At 47.5% G+C, this 19,462-nt stretch overlaps 1 protein-coding gene across 1 annotated transcript in view; it reads left to right on the top strand.

Annotated features, from left to right (window-relative positions):
- TASP1 (taspase 1) overlaps window positions 1–19,462 on the top strand; it is a 662,603-nt gene that overhangs the window by 577,969 nt on the left and 65,172 nt on the right. Inside the window, exon 13 of the mRNA XM_085612698.1 lies at window positions 16,798–16,871. Coding sequence (XP_085468824.1) covers window positions 16,798–16,871 — 74 coding nt within the window. The remainder of the gene's footprint in view (window positions 1–16,797; window positions 16,872–19,462) is intronic.

Genomic DNA, 19,462 nt, shown 5'->3' with positions numbered 1-19,462 from the left:
AGCGGGGGGGTGCCGCCGAGCTCTTTGCCAGTGCCGGTTTTCCGCCGATTTTGTTACAGGGCCGGTTTTGCATCTATGCTGTAAAAACGACCCTGTAACGAAAACGGCCCCCAGGGGCCCAAAATCTGGCCCCGCCCGTGCGGCGCACCAAGGGATTGCCCGGTGCCCGCTATGGCCAGTCCGGCCCTGTTGAGCAGCGACAGTTGACAGATTTTGACCTTCCTCCCAAAGTCTGTAATGTCAGCCAGGCGTCCCCCCGCTAAAATGGTATACACCTGTAGATGGAACAAATTTGTGGCATGGTGCGCAGCAAAGGCTGCGGATCCCCTTTTTGCCCCTCTTTTAGAGGTTCTCCTCTTCATTCTATCTTTGGCCCAGCAGGGCTCTGCTCTGGGCACCCTTAAAGGCCATCTTTCGGCCATTTAGGCCTTTCTTCGTCTCCCTGATCAGCCTTCTCTTTTCAAGTGCCCTATTGTAAATAGGTTTCTTAAGGGCATTACTCACTACTTCCCTCCTATTCCTTTCATTATGTTCCAGTAGGACTTGAATCTGATCTTAACCTATCTTATGTGTGCTCCTTTTGAGCCACTAGATAGTTGTCCTTTCAGACTCTTGACGTTAAAGACTGCTTTTCTGGTTGCCATCACCTCTGATCGCAGAGTGAGTGAGTTCGGACTCTGTCTTCTAAACCTCCTTTCCTTGCTGTCCATCCAGATAAGGTTGTCCTTCGAACTAGGCCTTCTTTTCTTCCCAAAGTGGTTACCTCTTTCCACATAGGACGGGCCATCACTTTGCCCACCTTCTTCCCGCCCACGCATCCTTCCAAGGAGGAGGAGAGACTCCACCGCCTGGATCCAAAACGTGCGTTATCATTTTATCTGGATCGCACAAAACAATTCCAGGTGGATGATCAACTCTTTGTTGGCTATGTGGGCGCCAAGAAAGGTCGGGCCATGCAAAAACAGACCATATCTCAATGGTTTGTCCTTTGCATTAAGATCTGTTACTCCGGTGGGACTGCGCGCCCATTCCACCAGGGCGACGGCAGCCACTACTGCTTTCGGACGTGGAGTCCCCCTAGGTGATATCTGTCAGGCAGCCACTTGGGCATCACTGCACACGTTTGCTAAACATTACTGCCTGGATAGCCAACTCCAGAGAGACCACTTCTTTAGCGTTCAGTTCTCCAGGACTTTCTGGTGTGAGCTTAGTTTGCAGACCCACCTCTGGGGTTGGTATTGCTGGGGTATCTATTCTAAGGTAAGGAATCAATAACTAATAGTCTCTTTCAGATGAACAAGTTAATTACCTTCAGTAACGATATCTCAGTAAGAGATATATATTAGTTATAGATTCCTAACCGCCCCACCCTTCCTCCCCGTTGTGCGAACAGACTTCTAGAGTAAGGGACTCCCTTTCAGGGCCCTAGTTTTGTGCACCAGTGGTCAGTGTCTTGCATGGCTCTGCGCTTCTGGTCTGGAATGTTGTGTAAAAGAACTGACGTCAGAGCGCAGGGGCAGCGTCTAAGTAGATACCACGACATCCTCCCGGCGATCATTTTTTAAATGTTGTATTACTTACCTGCACTATACCACTAGTAATAGCTCAATATAGAGCCTTTTTGTACATAAAAAAAGTCTGGATACTTTAACAGACGGAGCGTGGCCAGCAGCCTAAGATGGCAGACGAGCTCTGAGCCTGCTCTGCATCCTTCCTCCGATTATCCTGAGCCATCGGTGTGCTCATTTTCATTGGACAGCTCGCGTACCGCTGTGGACACTGCCCAACTGCTGCTGACCCAGATGGCGTTCAGTCCGAAGCCCCAATCCCACTGAATCCGCTGCGATTTGGTGTGCGACCCTCCCAAAGCCAGAGGCCGTGGCCTGCCTCCATTTCACCTCTCTGTCCAGGCCCTGAATGACAAGCTTGCTGTGGCTGACGGTGGGTGGGCTGTTCGGCTGTGGGCCGGTGCCTCCGTGTCCCGCTGCCCGGACGTATGTTCCTCTCACCTCAGCCGTGGTTTCGCTAGGGTGTGAGGCTGCCATCGGACACCGGGCCTGACTCTCCTGTGACCCGCTGTCTGAGAGCTCTGGGCATGCCCTGCAACTTTGCGGCCTGGGGATCCCAGGCTGGAACGGTGGCCTGTGCTCCTGTACCCGGCAGCCGGCCCCTACACAGCGACTTTCCTAACTAGAGGGTCATGTCTGCCCCTCCTTGACCTTCAGGAACCGAGCGCCCACCGCACTTGGGGATGTAAGTCAGGCCTTGTGCCACCACAGCAGAGAGCCCGAGGAACTGGGCTGGAGGTCCAGGGGTCGTTTGGGCCTAGGCCCCCCCCCCTCCTCTGTAACTGTTTTGGGTGCCGGTGGTGGCCCTCCCGCGCTGCCGACTTGAGGAGGCCGTGAGTGACGAGGCCCTCTCCCTCCTTTGCTTGCCACTCTTTCTTGGGAACTTGGGTCGGGAGACAGCACGAGGGTCGGGCCTAGGCTGTCTTCCACCCACACGCGTGATAAGCAAGCTTCCGGGCTGCCCTGGGTGCTGGCAGACATATCCTTTTGGGCTGTGTCACCTTGGGAGTGGCTCGGAGACCAGATGGGGTAGACCGGACCTAGGCCCCCCACCGCTCACCACACTGAGACCGGGGTGCCAACGGCGCATTGTCTCATGCTCCGGTGTGCTCCTCCGCCTCTGCGCTATGAGGGTGCTCCAGTGGGTGTTGGGAGCCTGGATTGGTGATTATTGGATGTCTCCTCTAACTGCGGCTTAGGAGCCAAACACCCTACTGGAGTCCACTTACGATCAGACCGTTGCTCATTCCAAGACTGTGCCAGGCTGGGCGTCTTTCCTACACTACAACCTGGTGTGGCCTACCCTTGGGAAGCGTGGTCAGAGCTACAGCTTTCACACTGCAAGGGGTCACTCTGTGGGCCGGTTTGGGCCTAGTTTGCTCCTCTCCTTGCCGCAGCTTATCTGAACCCACTTCCTGCTGTGGTGGTGAAGGGTTGTGCACCAGGATCCCCTCTAACCAGCAGCTAGTCATGGGCCACCTGCGCTTTATCACCCCACAGACGGCGATGTTCCAGGATTCTGGAGCAGGGTAATCTTTGAGGGGAGAGGGAGCACCAGAATACCATCACACTGCTCTCTCAGCCAAGTTCGATTCGGTCATAGTGGCCGTGGAGAAAATTGTTGCAGCATTGTATCATACTCGCACCTCCCTTGAGTTGAAGATCGATAAAGTAGTGTCAGACTTTATGCTCCTGAAGGCTGATCACCAGAAACTAGCCAAGCAGGTACACAAGACTGAAAGACTGAACTCACACTCTCTGACCTGCAACCCAAGTCTCGCAATCACACCGCCACCTTGCAAGACTTTTTAGACCGGGTGTGCACTCTCAAAGACAAGCTTGATGACGCCATAATAATGTGAGAGTGGTTGGCCCCGTGAGGGCACAGAGGGGCAGGATCTGGCCAGCTATATAGAGAACGGGTTGAGAGAGCTATTTCCACCAGGGGTCCTGTCTCTCCAGTTTGTGGTGGAGTGGGCATATAGGGTCCCTGCTGACAGACCCCCCCCTCCTGGAGCCAACCCATGACCATTTCTATTCCAGCTATTGAATTTCAGGGACAGAGATACAATATTGAGAGAAATCAGGAAACTGCTGGGGCCCGCTGTTCAGAACACCTCTGTCATGTTTTTTCCAGATTACACCACTCAAGTACAAAAGAGGCGGAGTTATTTCGGGGCTGTGAAACTCCAGCTCCATGACCTTAACTTGCGATACTCCTTACTGTTTTTAGCTCGCCTGCTGGTGGTTAACGATGGAGCCACCCATTTCTCACCCAAGCTCCGAAGGTGTTGGGACTGGCTAGGGGCGACAGGTTTGGCAGGTTCTCCCTCGACGCCATTCGGGCCATGTGGACCTACAGATGGATCCAGAATGATGCCGGTCAAGACAGCTTGACCTTCCCTGGCGCCGGCCCCGCTGTTGGCGCTCCAGGTGCCACTCCCAGTCTCATCCCCAACAATGACACAGAGCCAGGTGGGTGCACGCTGACACCGACTAGAGCAGTTCCCTTCAAGCCAGAGCCCTAATTATGTGGGCTGGGTCTTGGGGAAGATTGGGAGGGCCCACTGAACCCTTATAAATACAAGTCCCTAGACCATAATGACGACACTTGGTGTGAGGAATTGTCAGAAGCTAGTGGATTGAACACCTCCCCATATATTGACTTGGTCTCTCCTCCTAACGTGGCTATGGAGGAGGGAGCCTCATTTGCTGTGATGGTGAAGAGGGAGACCTAGGTCCTGGACCATAACCTGCCCTCAGAGGTAGTCAAAACTAACATCTTGATAGAGGTGCTTCAGCTCAGAGGAAACCCCTCCCACCCCGAACCGCTTCTCTCATTTAATGAAGCCCTCATGAAAGTCCTGCTTGGTGCCTGGTCCAAGCCCTACACTGTAGCTCCTGTGAACAGGAAAATTGCCTGCAGCCATTGCCCCGCCCTAGGGACCCTCCCCCAACATCCAACCCTGCAGAGCTTGGTGGTTCAAGCCTCCACCTCCCAAGTAAAGCCTGGTGTATTCCCTACCTCCCCGCTCCCCCCCCCCCAAAATAGGAAATCCAAAATGCTGAACACCTCGGAAAAGAGAATGCTTTCTTTCACCAAATTGGCACTGCGGTCTGTGAACACTGTGTGCCTTTTGAGCTGTTACGCCCATTTACTCAGGTATTTGGTTGCCCAGGTGCTGCCTATGGTCCTGGAGGAGGCCCGGGCCATACTCTCCCAAACTATGGCTGATAGGAGAGACAGAGTCAAGTTTACAATCCGCTGTGGGCTTGACACGACTGACTTGTAAAGCAGATCTGTTTCTTCATCGGTGACCTTACGGCGCGACACCTGTCTGAGGACCACTGGTTTTTCAGGGGGTGTCGAGGCTTCGCTTATGGACATGCCCTTCGATGGCTCACAACGCAGTCTCAGCACTGGAGCGCTTCAAGGACAGCAGAGCTACAGCCAGGTCCCTGGGCCTTTCCATGGCCCTGACCAACTCTATTCCGTCTTTTGCTCCTTTCGTGGCCACAGTAGGAGCTTCCAACTGTGGGCCTGATTACGATATTTACGGCTGATTAGCCAGAAACCGGTCCTAGGATGCTTGATTCCGGTCCAAGGAAGGCATGGCTTGGCAGTTCGGGCTGGACTGTTCCCATGAGGCACATGGTCAGACTGATTTGCATATGGCCATGTCTGAACTGGGGTGGCGGAGTGAGCTAAAGAATGATGATGGATTAAACCCAGATCAGTTGACTGGGGGTTAGTGCTTGCAATGTTCAACACTCCGTCCATTTTCCCCTTTGGTTCTGATTACGATGTTGGGCAGACGCCTTTGCGGATTGGAACCACCCGACCGTAGGTCGGCGGTTCCAACCGCACAGTTTGGATGCGACCGCCCTAGGGGCAGTCGGAAACATCCATTTTTCAATGACAGCTTGTGCAACAGGCGGAAAAGGCCCGCAGCACAAGCTGCCATTGAAAAACTGATGTTTTTAAACATCCCTGCACCATGTGGAGGCAGCCTCAGCCTCAAAACCTCTTTAGTTTGCCCTCCTACCACTATTGGCAACCATTGGGAGGCAGGATATGCTTTCACCTGCCCCTCTGAAGGTTGATGACATGAAACCACTGGGTTCTCCAGATTGTTAAAAGGGGCTACCCATTTGCGACAGACTGACAGATGACCATCTCGCCTTAATCCGCCAGGAAGTGGCGGCACTCTTGGACAAGGCAGTCATAGAGAGGGTACCTACGCCAGAAGTAGCCCATGGTTGGTATTCCCGCTACTTTCTGATGCCCAAGAAGGATGGAGGCCTTCGTCCTATCTTAGACCTGCACCTTCTCAATTTCTTTCTGAAAAAGGAGAAATTCTAAATGCTCACGCTCACTCAAGTTCTATTTGCCCTTGACCCGGGACACTGGATGGTAGTGTTGAAGTTTCAGGGCGCATACTTCCACATTCCCGTCCTGCCTGCCCACAGGCGCTACCTGTGGTTCAAGGTGAGCCATGAGAATTTTCAGTTTGCTGTGCTCCCTTTTGGCCTTACCAGCGCCCCTTGGGTGTTCGCCAAGGTGATGGCGGTGGTTGCAGCTCATCTGTGCAGAGCAGGGGTACCAGTCTTCCTCTATCTTGACAACTGGCTGTTGAAGGTGGGCTCTCTCTAGGAGGTAGTCTCCCACCTTTAGAGTACGGTGGATCTCCTACACTTGCTGCTGTTCTCTATCAACGTGCCGAAGTCACACTTGACTCCCTCTCAGTTGCCTACTTTCATTGGAGCTGTTCTGGACACGGTTGCAGTTTTGGGCTTATCCTTCCAAACAGCGAGTCCAGGATATTCAGGCTACAATACCGATGTTTTAGCCACAAGCCTGGGTTTTGATGAGAATGGCTCTGAGGCTGCTGGGCCTCATGGCGTCCTGCATCCTGCTTGTGACACATGCCGCTGGCATATGCGGGCTCTGCACCAAGTCCTGAAGTTCCAGTGGGCGCAGCAGCAGGGAATTCTCTCTGGCATGGTCCAGATCTCGGGGGTACTGCAGAAGATCTGCAGTGGTAGTTATCGATCTAAGATTGGGTCACCGGAAGACCCCTCTCTCTTCCCCAACCAGATCTGACAGTAGTGACAGATGCTTCGCTCCTGGGATAGGGTGGCCATCTGGGAGAGGTGACGATCAGAGGCCTTTAGTCATTGGCCAAGTCCGGCTTCCACATCAATCTATCGGGGCTCCGAGTGATCTGGCTGACATTGAAAGCCTTTCTACCCTCCATCAAGGGAAGGCTAGTGCAGGTGTTCGTGGGTACCACCAACTCCATGTGGTACTACAACAAGCAGGGCAGGGTGGGGTTGTGGACCCATAGTCAAGAGGCTCTGCACCTCTGGACATGGCTAAGAACAGGGTATATCCCTGGTGGTTCAACACCTGGCTGGCTTTTTTATGGACAGGGCGGACAAACTCAGCTGAAGATGCCTAGCGGATCACAAATGGCGACTCCATCCAGAGGTGTTCTTTAGCAGTGAGGAGAGCCTTGGTTAGATCTGTGTGCCACCGCCGAGAATGGGCATTGTCAGCCATTTTGCACGCTGGAGTTTCCAAGGTGGCTCTCGCTCGGAGACATTTTTTTTTTTAACATATTTTATTGGGGTTTTTTGCACACACATAGTATTCTATACTTTTCCATTATAATTACAATACCATTTTCATATCACAGTCTGTTGGTTTGCTTACGCCTATTCAGTAATTTAATAGACAATGCTATTCTGGATTTGATACATTTCCCCTTACATCTAATCTAGTACCGAACTCCCTTCCTCCCCACCCCCTTGCACAGATCCCATTTATCCAGTTAAATTTGCGATGCTTTTCATCATGAATGAAGCTCAAGACTCCTATATGCCTTTCAGGGCATACCTCTCCTACCCAGAGTTGTTAAGAAGATGGGGAACAACCGGGCCTAAGTCATCCTCAAGACTGGGGTTAGAGAGTTTGGTATCCCGAGCTGTTGAGTATGGCCATCGTTCCTCCAATCAGGCTGCCCCTTCATGAGGATCTTCTGTTGCAGCAACAAGGGAGGGTTCTCCACCCGAATCTGTCAAAACTCTGCCTTCATGCATGGAGATTGAGCAGCAACAGTTGACAATTTTTGACCTTCTGCCCAAACTCTGTATTGTCATCTTGGCAACCAGGTGTCCCACCACCAAAACGGTATATGCCTGTCATTGTGGCAAGTTTGTAACATGGTGTGCTAAAAAACAGTTTGATCCCCTTTATGCTCCCCCCTTTATGCTCCCCTTTGTCAGGTACCTCTAGCTTATTCTTTCTCTTGCCTAGCAGGGGTCTGCTATGGGTGCCTTAAAGGGCTATCTTTCTTCCATCTCAGTAGTTCTGTGGCTGCCAGATCAGCCATCCCTGTTCAAATCCTCTATTGTAAATAGGTTTTTGAAAGGTCTCCAACACACATTCCCTCTTTCACCCGTTAGCCTCAGTGGGACCTAAATTTAGTACTCCCCTTTCTCATGTGCGCTCCCTTCTAGTCGCTACACAATTGTCCTATTGGGCTATTGGGCTCTTTACAATAACATCTGCCCTAAGGGTCAGTGAACTCCAGGCTTTGTCATCGTGCATCCATAACTCAACATCTTCCTTCGCACCAGAGCTTCCTTCCTTCCGAAGGTTGTCACTCCCTTTCATGTAGGCCAATCAATCACTGTGACTACCTTTTATGCTCCACTACATCCCGCTAAGGAAGAGGAGCTGACTGGACCCAAAAAGAGTGGTGTTGTTCTACCTTCACCACATAAGAGTTCCGGGTAAGACGACTAACTCTTTGTGGGGTATGTCAGAGCCAAGAAAGGAAAGGCCTGCTGGAATGGACCATCTCCCTATAGACCATGCTCTGCATTAAAATATGCTACGTATTGGCCAAGAAGCAACTCCAGAGGGTTTGCGTGCTCATTCCACTAGACCAAAGACTGCGGACACTGCGTTAGCACGTGGTGTCCACTTCTTGCACATCTGCCAGGCAGCGACGTGCACTTTTCTGCACACGTTTACAAAGCACTACTGCCTGGACAGTCAGGTCTGTCGGGACAGGCACTTTACTCATTTGGTCCTGCAGTACTTTTTGGTGTGAAATTGTTTCACAGGCCCACCTCCAGGGAGGTATTGCTTGGGTATCTATTCAAAGGTAAGGAATCTGTGGCTAGAAGTCTATCAGATGAACTAGTTACTTACTTTGGTAATACCTTATCTGTTACAGACTCTATTCCTTACTGACCCACCCATCCTCCCCTCTCTGCGAACGGATTTCTAGGGACAGGGCAGTTCCCCTTTCAGGGCCCTAGTTTTACACATCAGCGGTCAGTGTTCTTTGTTGATCCGCAATCCTGGCGTATAAAATTGTGAAAAGACACTGATGACAGCGTGCTGGGGTGGTGCCTATAAGGCACCAGCACACGTCATTTCTGGTGTAAACGCCGATGCCAGGCGTAGCCGAACTATGCCACCTACTGGCGCGGAGGGGTACTGCTTACAAAATATTTCCAGACCCAGTCTGATGCCTGGGAATCTCCAGCTAGATAGAGTCTCTACCAGATAAGGCATTACAGAAGCTAATTACTTTGTTCAATAAAGCCCATATGGTAACCTTGTCAAATCAAATACACAAACTAAGAACTGGAAACTATTCATAACTGGTGCGGATACCTCACACCCATAGAAGCCATACTAGGGTATAACCCAGCTTTATTGAAATTTAGTGGGACCCACACTCTCGGCTAAGCCAGCATATGCTGTCAAATGGGAAGAGGAATTTGGCCAAAAAATAGATGAAACCTTATGGCTCCATGTCTGGGAGAGCCCCACCTCTTCTTCTATATGCATAGCAATCACAAGCCTTCTGTGCACGCGGAGAATTAAGAAAGCCAAAATGGCCGGTCGGGCTTTTTCTCATCTAGCCCCCGTTCTTTGGCACAATCTCCCTGATGACATCCGTGCATGCGCCAATCTGTTTCACTTTAAGAAATTGCTCAAGACCTGGCTGTTTTAAGATTCCTCTGCTCATTAGGTGACCTCTTCTCAGGTGCCGTGAGATCCCCTTGGGGATGATTCGCTGATCAATACAAATAAGTTAACAAATAAATATGCACTAAACAAAAGGAAAGTTGGTACACAATGATTATGCGATGGTATTTAACCCCTGTTAGTTTGGGGGCCATATTCTGGTCCCTCTGGAGTGCTGGCAGCACAAAACAGATATTTGGACCATGTATCATATGTGGTGTTTGTGAGATTATTCAGCCTTATTGTACAGAGATAGTGACCAAAATTAAAGACATCACAGCAATGGAACTACAACTTGATCCCATGGCGCTCATTTTGGGTGCAACAAACGACGACTCAGAACAAGTCATGACAACTATGACGCAAAAGTTAATCACTCATTTACTCATTGCGCCTCGCCTCATGGGTGCTCAGCTCCTGAGATCCCCTCTTTCCCACCACGACTGTGTGGATATGTATGGTCTGGTCACTTTATGCCACAGAAAGGCTTACCGCTGTTATATAAGATAAAGAACAGAAAGTTGAAAAAATGTGTCTCCCCTTCCGTACCTATGTGAAACAGCAGGGAGATGTCACTAGGGATCCGGGTCACTTATCAAAGTTCCTGGCTGTTTCTACAAGGCGTGATTCAAGTCTGTCTGAGAGCTCCACCCCACACCATTCTGATGACTCCAAAAACTACATGAATCCTTGCATGGAAATACCTATTGAAGTATGGCTTAATGCTCTGGGGGCTCTGGGCACACAGGCCCCTCAACCAGGAGCTTGTAGCCCCAGCTGGAGATGTGTGATTTTGAATGGCTATTCTTGTTTAACCGTTTTTTTTGTGCTTTATTTGTTATCTTGTTCCTTGTTTTTACCTGACAACTGGTGTGTTTTCATAACAGTTTTAACAGATGATTTTGGATTTCACCTCTCAAAGTAACTAATGGCTATATGCAACCAAGTCCACCAAAATCTTGATAAAGATTCTGTATGCAGTTTTTCCTTTCTTAAATGCCAATAAAAGCATCTTTGAAGACAACTGGTGCACCATTGAAGATGAAGTTGGAGCTGCGGTTCATGAACGAACACCAGAAGATCAGCATGGCTTAAGTAGTGGTTAGAGGGATATGTGCGCACGTTGTGGGATAAGCTTCTCGCGCTGTTCATTTAGGGATGCTCTGAACTCCCGTTCCACATCTCTGAGAAGCTCATGAAAGCCTGTCGTGGCGGTTCTGCTAGTGTCATTGTCCAGAGGTCAATCCGGAATAGATGTCTGCGAGCCGGCGTGAATACAAGCCAGTGACTGAGCCTTAGACATGCTACACTCCGAATACTCAGATTATACTTTTCTTGCTGCACCATCGGAAAGTGGCTCCTCCTCCTTCTAAGTGCTTTGTAAGGCTGCCGGGGGGGGGGGTTGCGCAGCGGCCCGCCCCCTGGAGGGCGGCCGCCTTAGTGCCACAGGAAGGCACAGGGGTGGGAGGTCGAGTCCCTGGGCTAGTCCAGGGGAGACCCCAACAGATAGCTGTTTCCGGCGAGGGCGGGCAGGAGACAGGGGTACTTATACTGCAGCAATATTTCTCCACTTACATTAGTGTCGTGTGTTTTATTTATGTACTTATGTACTTATGTGCTTTGTGATAACTGTTGCCGATATTGGCACTATGGTTCTATTATTCCGTTGGACGACGGCAGTGAAGTGACGTTTATTGCCAAGTGAGAGCCTTTCCTTTGAGAAGCATACTGTCATAAGCTGAGGACCAGGGCCGTAGCGGGCATCTTAGGTTTTCCCGGGAGGCTGGAAGGGTGGTGGCTAGTTTTGTAGCAGCACTGCAGTATCGGCCCCCAGTGCCAAAAACAGCAGTGCTTCACACTTGCATCTCCCCCCTCCCCCTTCCTGGGGCTGGTCCTTCAAAATTGCAAGGGCTGCTTTGGGCTCCCAGTCCAGCCTTGCTTAGGACTGACAGGTCCTGCTTAGGACTGACACAACACACATCCGTCTTGTGACCGTTTGCTTTTTGATTAATGGGAAATGGAACAAATCTTTCTCCCGTCCATATTTCGTATAGATTAAGTATTGCACAGTGAAGACGTTTATGGTAGATGGATTGTTGGTGTCACTACAGAATAAACGACTCTATGCAGTTGTCTTTTTATCTGAAGCTCCATTGTCCTGTTGGGCCTCTGCAGATGTTTGCGCATTCTTGTACAAACAGGCTGTTGACATCACCAGCCAGTGGTAATATTTGATGACAGAAAACAGGACAGGAAATAATTGAGAAGGTTGGTACTTGACAAGGCAAGCCCTTCTCCTTCACCTCATCATCATCCTGTTGACACTCAACATAAGATGTACTTGCAGTGCGAAGCCTCTTGACAGGGCTAGTTGTCCTTTTTTGACAAGCCCATCCTGCAGCATCACTTCAGGAATTTTAACAACTTTATTTCGTCAAAGAGTATGTCTGTCAACAGAATCTCTGAGCAGTGGCGGAACTGAAGAAGAATGTGTAGACAGCCCAACAGCTCAGACTATGGCTAAAGACCAGCAGCCATTCGCTAGAACATGGAGAAGCATAGCAGTGGACATGCTGCCCCCAACTCCACAAAAGGGAGCAAGATGGTGAACATTCTGCTTCCAACTCCTCATAAGGAAGCGTGGCAGTGGGCATACTGCCACCAGTTATACATAAGGAAGCATGGCAGTGGGTATAACGCCTCAAACTTGCATAAGCTGGCAAGGCCGTGGGTATAATGCCTGGAGGAAGACTTTGTCTAAAGGCTTTTGGAACAGGGACCCATATGTTATGGTTTATTATTTCTATTTTGTTTTAAGAACACATCACAATGGACTAGCTAAATTCTTCAAATTCTTAGACATGGTTCAAACACAGTTCGTTTTCCACATATTGTTTTTGGAACAGATTGCACACATATAGCTTTTAGAAACCTATCTAAAATCACCAACCATGTTTGTTAATATGTTGCAGTTTTTAATGTTCTTTTTGCTTATAGTGCATTTGATCTGCTCCATTTAGAAGTGGGAAGTGTATTTTCTTGCGATGCATTACTATAGTTGAAAATGGTTTCCTCTTTGAAAATTGCTTATATAGTTCCGAAAATTAACATTCTTGAAACACGCAGTCTTGGTTAAGATTGTAGGTCTAAATTTGTGTTTCCACCTCTACGTTTTTGCTTGCTGAGGCTGTGACAGTACTTCCATATTAGAGAAAATCTCAGATCGAAACAGGTGAAAGTATATGACTACAGACAAAACAAACTGAGCTAAGTTTGAATTTGTGTTGCTCCTTGTTTCCTGTGCCTGTTCTGTGTTTTTTGTGTTCTCCTTGGTACTCTCACTCCAGCATTAGGAGCTCTTTTCCCTTCATTAGTGGGCGTTGCCGTGTGCCCTGGGCCTCTGCCATCCCATCTCCTTCCTCCTTTCCTACTGTATGCATTCTGCTCTGCATGGTGTTTAACCTCCGTCCCACCTACCACCACCTCTTTTTCCTGGTGCTGCCCCTCCACCTTATCCTGAATTTTTAAGGATCCCGTTGGAAGTGTGAGAGTCTCTCTGAACTGTTGTAAGAAGCTGAGCGAGTGTTTTGGGTGGCACACAGAGGCATGATACCTGGGTCCAGGCCAGGCGCCACAGACAGCCACAGTCAGACAGCTAGATGGTTCAGAGTTCTCCTTGCTTGTGACTGACTTGAGCGATTTAAGTAGCTGCACCCATGATAGCTTCATTAGGAAGACAGTCCAAATACCAAAAAAGAGCAAACTGTTCTGTGAACTTCTGCTGTGCACTAAAAGTAGCACAGCTGTAGTCGTCAGAATCTCTGCAAAAGGCACTTCCATAAATAAGGGTCTTCTAAAATCAAACAAACACTGTCTCAGATCTGAACACTTAGAATAGTAATTTAGAGCTTGTAAGTCCTCAGAGCGCTTTAAAGAAAATTCATCCGAGGGATTTGAGCCCTTTGCCCATTACACATGTGGAAAAACTAGTGGTAAAAGGAAGGACCATTGGGTCTGCCCAAGGAGGATAGAGGAAATGACAAAGGACAGTATGAAGATCAAATGAAGGGTATATGTTCTGTCAAATGCGTGGGCCTGAACAGAACTGGACAAGGCCATACAATTGACACATTTTCCTAGGAATTTCTAGCTTTGGACATTTTCACTCAATGTGTCTTAATCTTGAAGGTAATAGTTCGAAATGCTTTCAGTAGATAGGAAGAGAATCAGTCAGTGAAAGAATTAACAAATGTTTAACTGACACTGGGGAAAATGTGCAGTTCAATAGAAATAAAGGCCGGGAGAGCTAAAGGAGAAATACAAAAGATTGATCTAAAGGCAGAGGCAATGCCATTACCCATCAAATATGATTGATTGTCATAAAACATTTGAGACCATTAGAGACAGCAGTAGGTATATATATATATATATATATATTTTGTTTTCAGATTTATATATCGCGAACTCGACCCGAAGGTATTGGAGCGCTTTACATGAGCACCAGTTACGTTAGACAAGGACATATTCATATTTTGGTAGGCACGGGGAGATTAAGTGATTTGCCCAAAATCATAGGATGCTGAGCCGACACCGAGGCTCGAACCCGGTTCCCCAGTACCAAGGTTGACCGCTCTAGCTGTAAGGCTACATACATCCTCTCTCCATCTTGATCTGATGAGTCTGTCCCTATCACGCCTTTTTGTAATGACGAGCACATCAACCTGATGTTCATTGATACGTTCACAGAAAACATATGTGAAAATGCTACGTTTGGGTAGAATCAAGAATTAATAACCTTAGTCTCTGCATTCAAACTAGGTGGCACAGGAAAGGAAACACCGTGAGAAAACTACAGGCTTGTGTGGTCAGCTAGCCCATGAGCAAAGAGTATAAAGGCGTGGGAAGCCTATATGCACAAAGATGCAAGTCAGTCAAAGTAGTTCCTCTTTGGCAACTAGATATAGGCACATCAAGTCTGCGCCCTGAGCCTGGTTCAGTGTGAACAAAGTAAACACAAGGAGATGATGGACTGAGCGCTGAAACTTTTCAGACACTCACTCCCAGTCTCAGATCTGGGTTGAATCCATCATCGTTTTTTAGCTCACTTCGCCACCCCAGTTCAGACCCAGCCATATGCAAATGAGTCTTGATCTTGTTCCTGGTTCACTGTGGACAGGTGTAACTAAGGCTGCCTTAGGTGCTCAAGCTGCCTACTAGAGAATACAAGAAAATGATTAATCTAAGTGTCTAAATAACGTTAGCAGTAGCCTTAAATCCTACTGAAGTAGACAATTTCAGGCAGCTGGGATTGCGGTTTTGCCGATCAAGAATAGATCAATGTATGATATAGCAAGCGTTGTAAAAACAATTAAATTAAAACTTGCCACCTTTCTACCTATCTTTCTATGTAGAATCTACCTGCCTGTAAGTGACAGAAAAATAAAACAAAAACGAATGGATAAAAGATAGCAATTGAGTTGTCTTGTCTTAACTCTTCCCTTATATCTTCTATTGTTCCTCCTATTTGGAAGCACTCCATGGTTGTCCCCCTGTTAAAAAAGCCTGATGCTGACCCTAAAGTTTTGTCTAATTTTTGCCCCATATCTCTCATCCCCATCTTTTCTAAGCTGTTGGAAAAACACATCCAAACTCATTTTGCCAAATTTGTGGATACCAACAATCTCCTTCATTCTTCCCAGTCTGGCTTCCGTGCTGGTTTCTCGACTGAAACCACACTTCTAGGAGTTACTGAACGATTGCGCCACCTATTGGTCTCTGGTGAGACAGTAGCGCTCATTTTATTAGATCTGAGCGCTGCTTTCGATACCATCTCTCACCCTATCCTAATTAACACTCTGGAATCCTTTGGTGTATGTGGTCCGGCTCTGGACTGGCTATCTTCCTTTCTTGCTGATCGCACCTTTCAAGTGTTTTCTGCATCTGACAGTTCTAACACCCTTTCATCACTATTTGGTGTCCCTCAGGGCTCCATTTTAAGTCCTTTGCTTTTTAATTTATATGTTAGGCCTCTGGCAGACATTGCTGTCAACTCTGGCCTATCCCTATTCACCTACGCTGATGACTCTCAAATCATCTTCTCACTCTCCAAATCTGATCCTTCCTCCTCTGTTTCTGTTCTTCAGTCGGGTCTACGTCAAATTGCTGTTTGGATGAACAACAACTATCTAAAACTTAACGCAAATAAAACTGAGGTACTTATCCTGGGCAAGCAGAAAGATCTTTGGGGTGCTCGTCACTGGCCGAATGAGTTGGGTTCTCTCCCCCGCCCCGTTGACCATGTCCGTAATTTAGGATTTTTCATCGACGATTCCTTGAAAATACACCATCATGCCACCAAGGTGTCGGCCACTTGCTTTACCATTCTGAAGTGGCTGCGCAAAATCATCTGGATGTTGCCTAAAGATACCCAGAAAACCGTAGTCCATGCCCTTATTACTTCCCGCTTGGACTATGGCAACGTTTTGTTTCTAGGTGCTAACAGGGCAGTATCACGTAGGCTGCAACTTGTGCAAAACTCCGCTGCTCGACTCTTGTGCGGAATTTCTAGACGCACCTCTATCTTCCCCCATCTTCGTGCTCTGCACTGGCTTCGTATTGACAAACGTGTTGAATTTAAGGCCCTTTCCTTCATGCACAAAATCAAATGGGGCCGTGCACCTGACTACCTTCAGACTCTTGTACGCCAGTATGCACCTACCCGCTCTCTCCGCTCCTCCTCACTTGAAAAATTCGATGTGCCTCGCTTCAGACTCTCAAGAATGGGAGGTAAATCCTTCTCTGTTTTGGGCCCCTCTCTTTGGAACTCGATTCCTCTTGCCCTGCGCAGAGAGCCGTCCTACTCTTACTTTCGCTGTGCCCTTAAAACCTGGCTTTTCAACCAATAAAGTTTTTTCCTTACAGTATTTTCGTCCAGGCGCCGGGAAACCCTTTTTGGGTAGCTGTTGCGCCATACAAGTTAAATAAATAAATAAATAAATAAATTGTCTGCAGATTTAACAGTCATGGCTTTCTTTATATGGCAAATGTGACAATATATCCAGATTTGGATTAATACAATTTATTAAAATAATTTGAATTTATCAACAATATAACAGTGCTAAATGGTGTAATCAGTGAAATGAAAATAAATGACTTTGTGTTAATTTGTGTTTTTCTTAGTGGAGTTCCTGTGGAGTCACACAACAGAGAGCATGTGTGTTGGCTACATGTCTGCTCAGGATGGAAAAGCGAAGGTAAGTAATATTATATGAAAGACATGCAGTGTATACCTAGTAGTATCACAAATCGTTTTCTGGAATTTATACTACAAAAATATCAGAATTGTATTCTTCTAAAGAAATGACAGTTGTTGAAAGGCTGCTGTCTTTCCAATTACGAGCCTAAAAGGCATTGGTCTTCTTGAATATGTAGGGCAATCTTTGGACTTTTTGACTATATAAGGTAGTACAAGATGTCTTTTGTGCAGCTTCACTGTCTCTCATTTCTGAGAAATAATATCAACTCATAATGAGAATCAAAATAGCTCTCCGGGTCGTTGGAAACAGTGATGTTGGGGGCAGGCATGCTACTCCTCATGAAGAAGCATGTCCTCAGTCAAGTCCACGGTAAATTTTTGAGCATTAAGAATTTAGACATGCCCCCTTTTGTCCTTTTATCGCTTACTCCTGTGTTCTCTTCTTTAGCCTTTTTTCTCTAACTCATGTCAGATTTCTGATCTCAATTTGCAATGTTTTGCTCTATTTTCCTTATGTAGTACAGCCAATGTCTCATTTGGCTATCTATCATAAATTGAACTTCAGATCCTCAAGGCATACTCTCGTCTGGTCTACGTTTTTTGCAAACCTTAACTCCTGTTTTCTTTGACTTTATACTATTGGGAGGATCATGAATGATGGAGGCGGAAAAAAGAATCAATAGACCAAATTGCATAATGACTTCAGGATCTATCAGAACATTTGTAAAGTGCACTACTCACCCGTGAGGGTCTCAAGGCGCTGGGGGGGAGGGGTGCTGCTGCTACTGCTCGAATAGCCAGGTCTTGAGTAGCCTCCTGAAGGTTAGTAGGTCCTGGGTCTGCCGTAGGAGGATGGGGAGGGTGTTCCAGGTCTTGGTGGCGAGGTGGGAGAACGATCTGCCGCCGGCGGTCACTCTTCGGATGCGGGGGACGGTGGCGAGTGGGAGGTCGGCGGAGCGGAGCTGGCAGTTCGGAGTGTAGAAGGTGAGTCGTCTGTTGAGGTATGCCAGTCTGGTGTTGTGGAGTGCCTTGTGAGCGTGGGTGAGGAGCTTGAAGGTGATTCTTTTGTTGACGAGAAGCCAGTGTAGGTCTCTCAGGTGGGGTGTGATGTGGCTGTGGCGAGGGATGTCAAGGATCAGGCGTGCAGAGGCGCTCTGTATGCGGATGAGGATACACTCATTGGTTGCCTAGCCATTCTCTTGCAGATGTTGATTGCTGTGTTCTGTCAGTGGTTTAACAGCTCTATAATTAGTATCTAATGCATTATATTTCTATACCAAGCACTAGAATTTAGACTATGATGACTAAAAATAAGCTATCAAGGGTGCATGGTGTTCAAAAAAGCTTGGAACCACTATGGGTAGGGTGGGGTGAGCTCCTGATTTTTATTCATCCAATAAGATTTCCTCAAATATATAAGTGTTGAAGTAATGCCTATACATGCCTGATATCCCACCATTGTTCTGTATTAGTTTCGAAAGTGTCTGTCAAGATCTACTCCACTTAAACATGTTTGGCTATCTAATTGTAGATCTAACATCAAAGGAGCTCCAATCCAGATTTTGCACTGAAGCTGTTTTATTGTCATTATCCGCCCAGCACACTAAATGCAAATGTGGACTTATACACAGGTATACAGAATCTAGCCATGGAGATGTGCAAGACTGTGACGCTTGTCTGAATTGTGACATCACTTAAGAAAAGAGATTCATGTGCACTAAGTGTATTTCAATGTGTTAAAGAAACTTTCTCCTTCAGGGGATCTTCATTATAAGTCATAAACACTGAATAGTCCTGCCCATGCGCTGGATGCTGGAACACTTTGTTGCAAAGAATATGTTAGCTAAAAATATGATTTTTTTTTTTAAAGCCAATTTTTTAATGTCAAAAAACGTTTAAGAACAGCCTGAAACACTGTATGTTGTCCAATTTTGGAGCTTTTACTTAAAAAAGTAATTCTTTCATAGACAACTTTTAAGAACAGGGAGAAAATAAGGCATTGTGGAATTCAGGAAGAGCTGTGCAGACATGAAGAGGCCCCTAGAAGACCTAAAGGACGTGGATAGGGTGTTCCTTTTACCTTCTGTTGCTTTCACTGTCTCCAAGGACTGTAGAGACATCCCACATCAAGAGAAGAAAATGGCCTGTTTGACATTGAGGTTTATTATATTGAAGGTGGTCTCTGTCTCTACTTGTTCGCTGTCAAGAGCAGGCACAACTTCAAGAAGAAATTAGACATTTAGCGCCTCAGAGCATATCTTTCTACCTTTCTGCTGACTTTGTCCGCAGATTGAAAAAAATAATTCCATACTACTCAAGGTCTCCATCCAAAATTGTCTTGTCAGTGTAGGAAGGTGGATATCTGACTATGGTTACCCCCAACTTTTTGCCTAGTGTCTAGCTGGTTTTTCGACTTAGTTGGCCTGAGATCCTGCCATTCAGGGTCTCAGGCTGTCTGCTCTCTCTTTAAAATGGACTCCATGTACCCTAGGTACATTCCCAATTGGTAAGGATCACCTTATTGGACCCTGTACAGTGTACCCTAGGTACCCAGGGCATAGGTGTACCCTAGGCCTCCCAGGGGCTGCA

This window comes from Triturus cristatus, chromosome 6 (assembly GCF_964204655.1).
Source record: "Triturus cristatus chromosome 6, aTriCri1.1, whole genome shotgun sequence".
In the NCBI taxonomy this organism is placed as follows: domain Eukaryota; kingdom Metazoa; phylum Chordata; class Amphibia; order Caudata; family Salamandridae; genus Triturus; species Triturus cristatus.
This window is presented reverse-complemented; position numbering and strand designations above follow the sequence as displayed.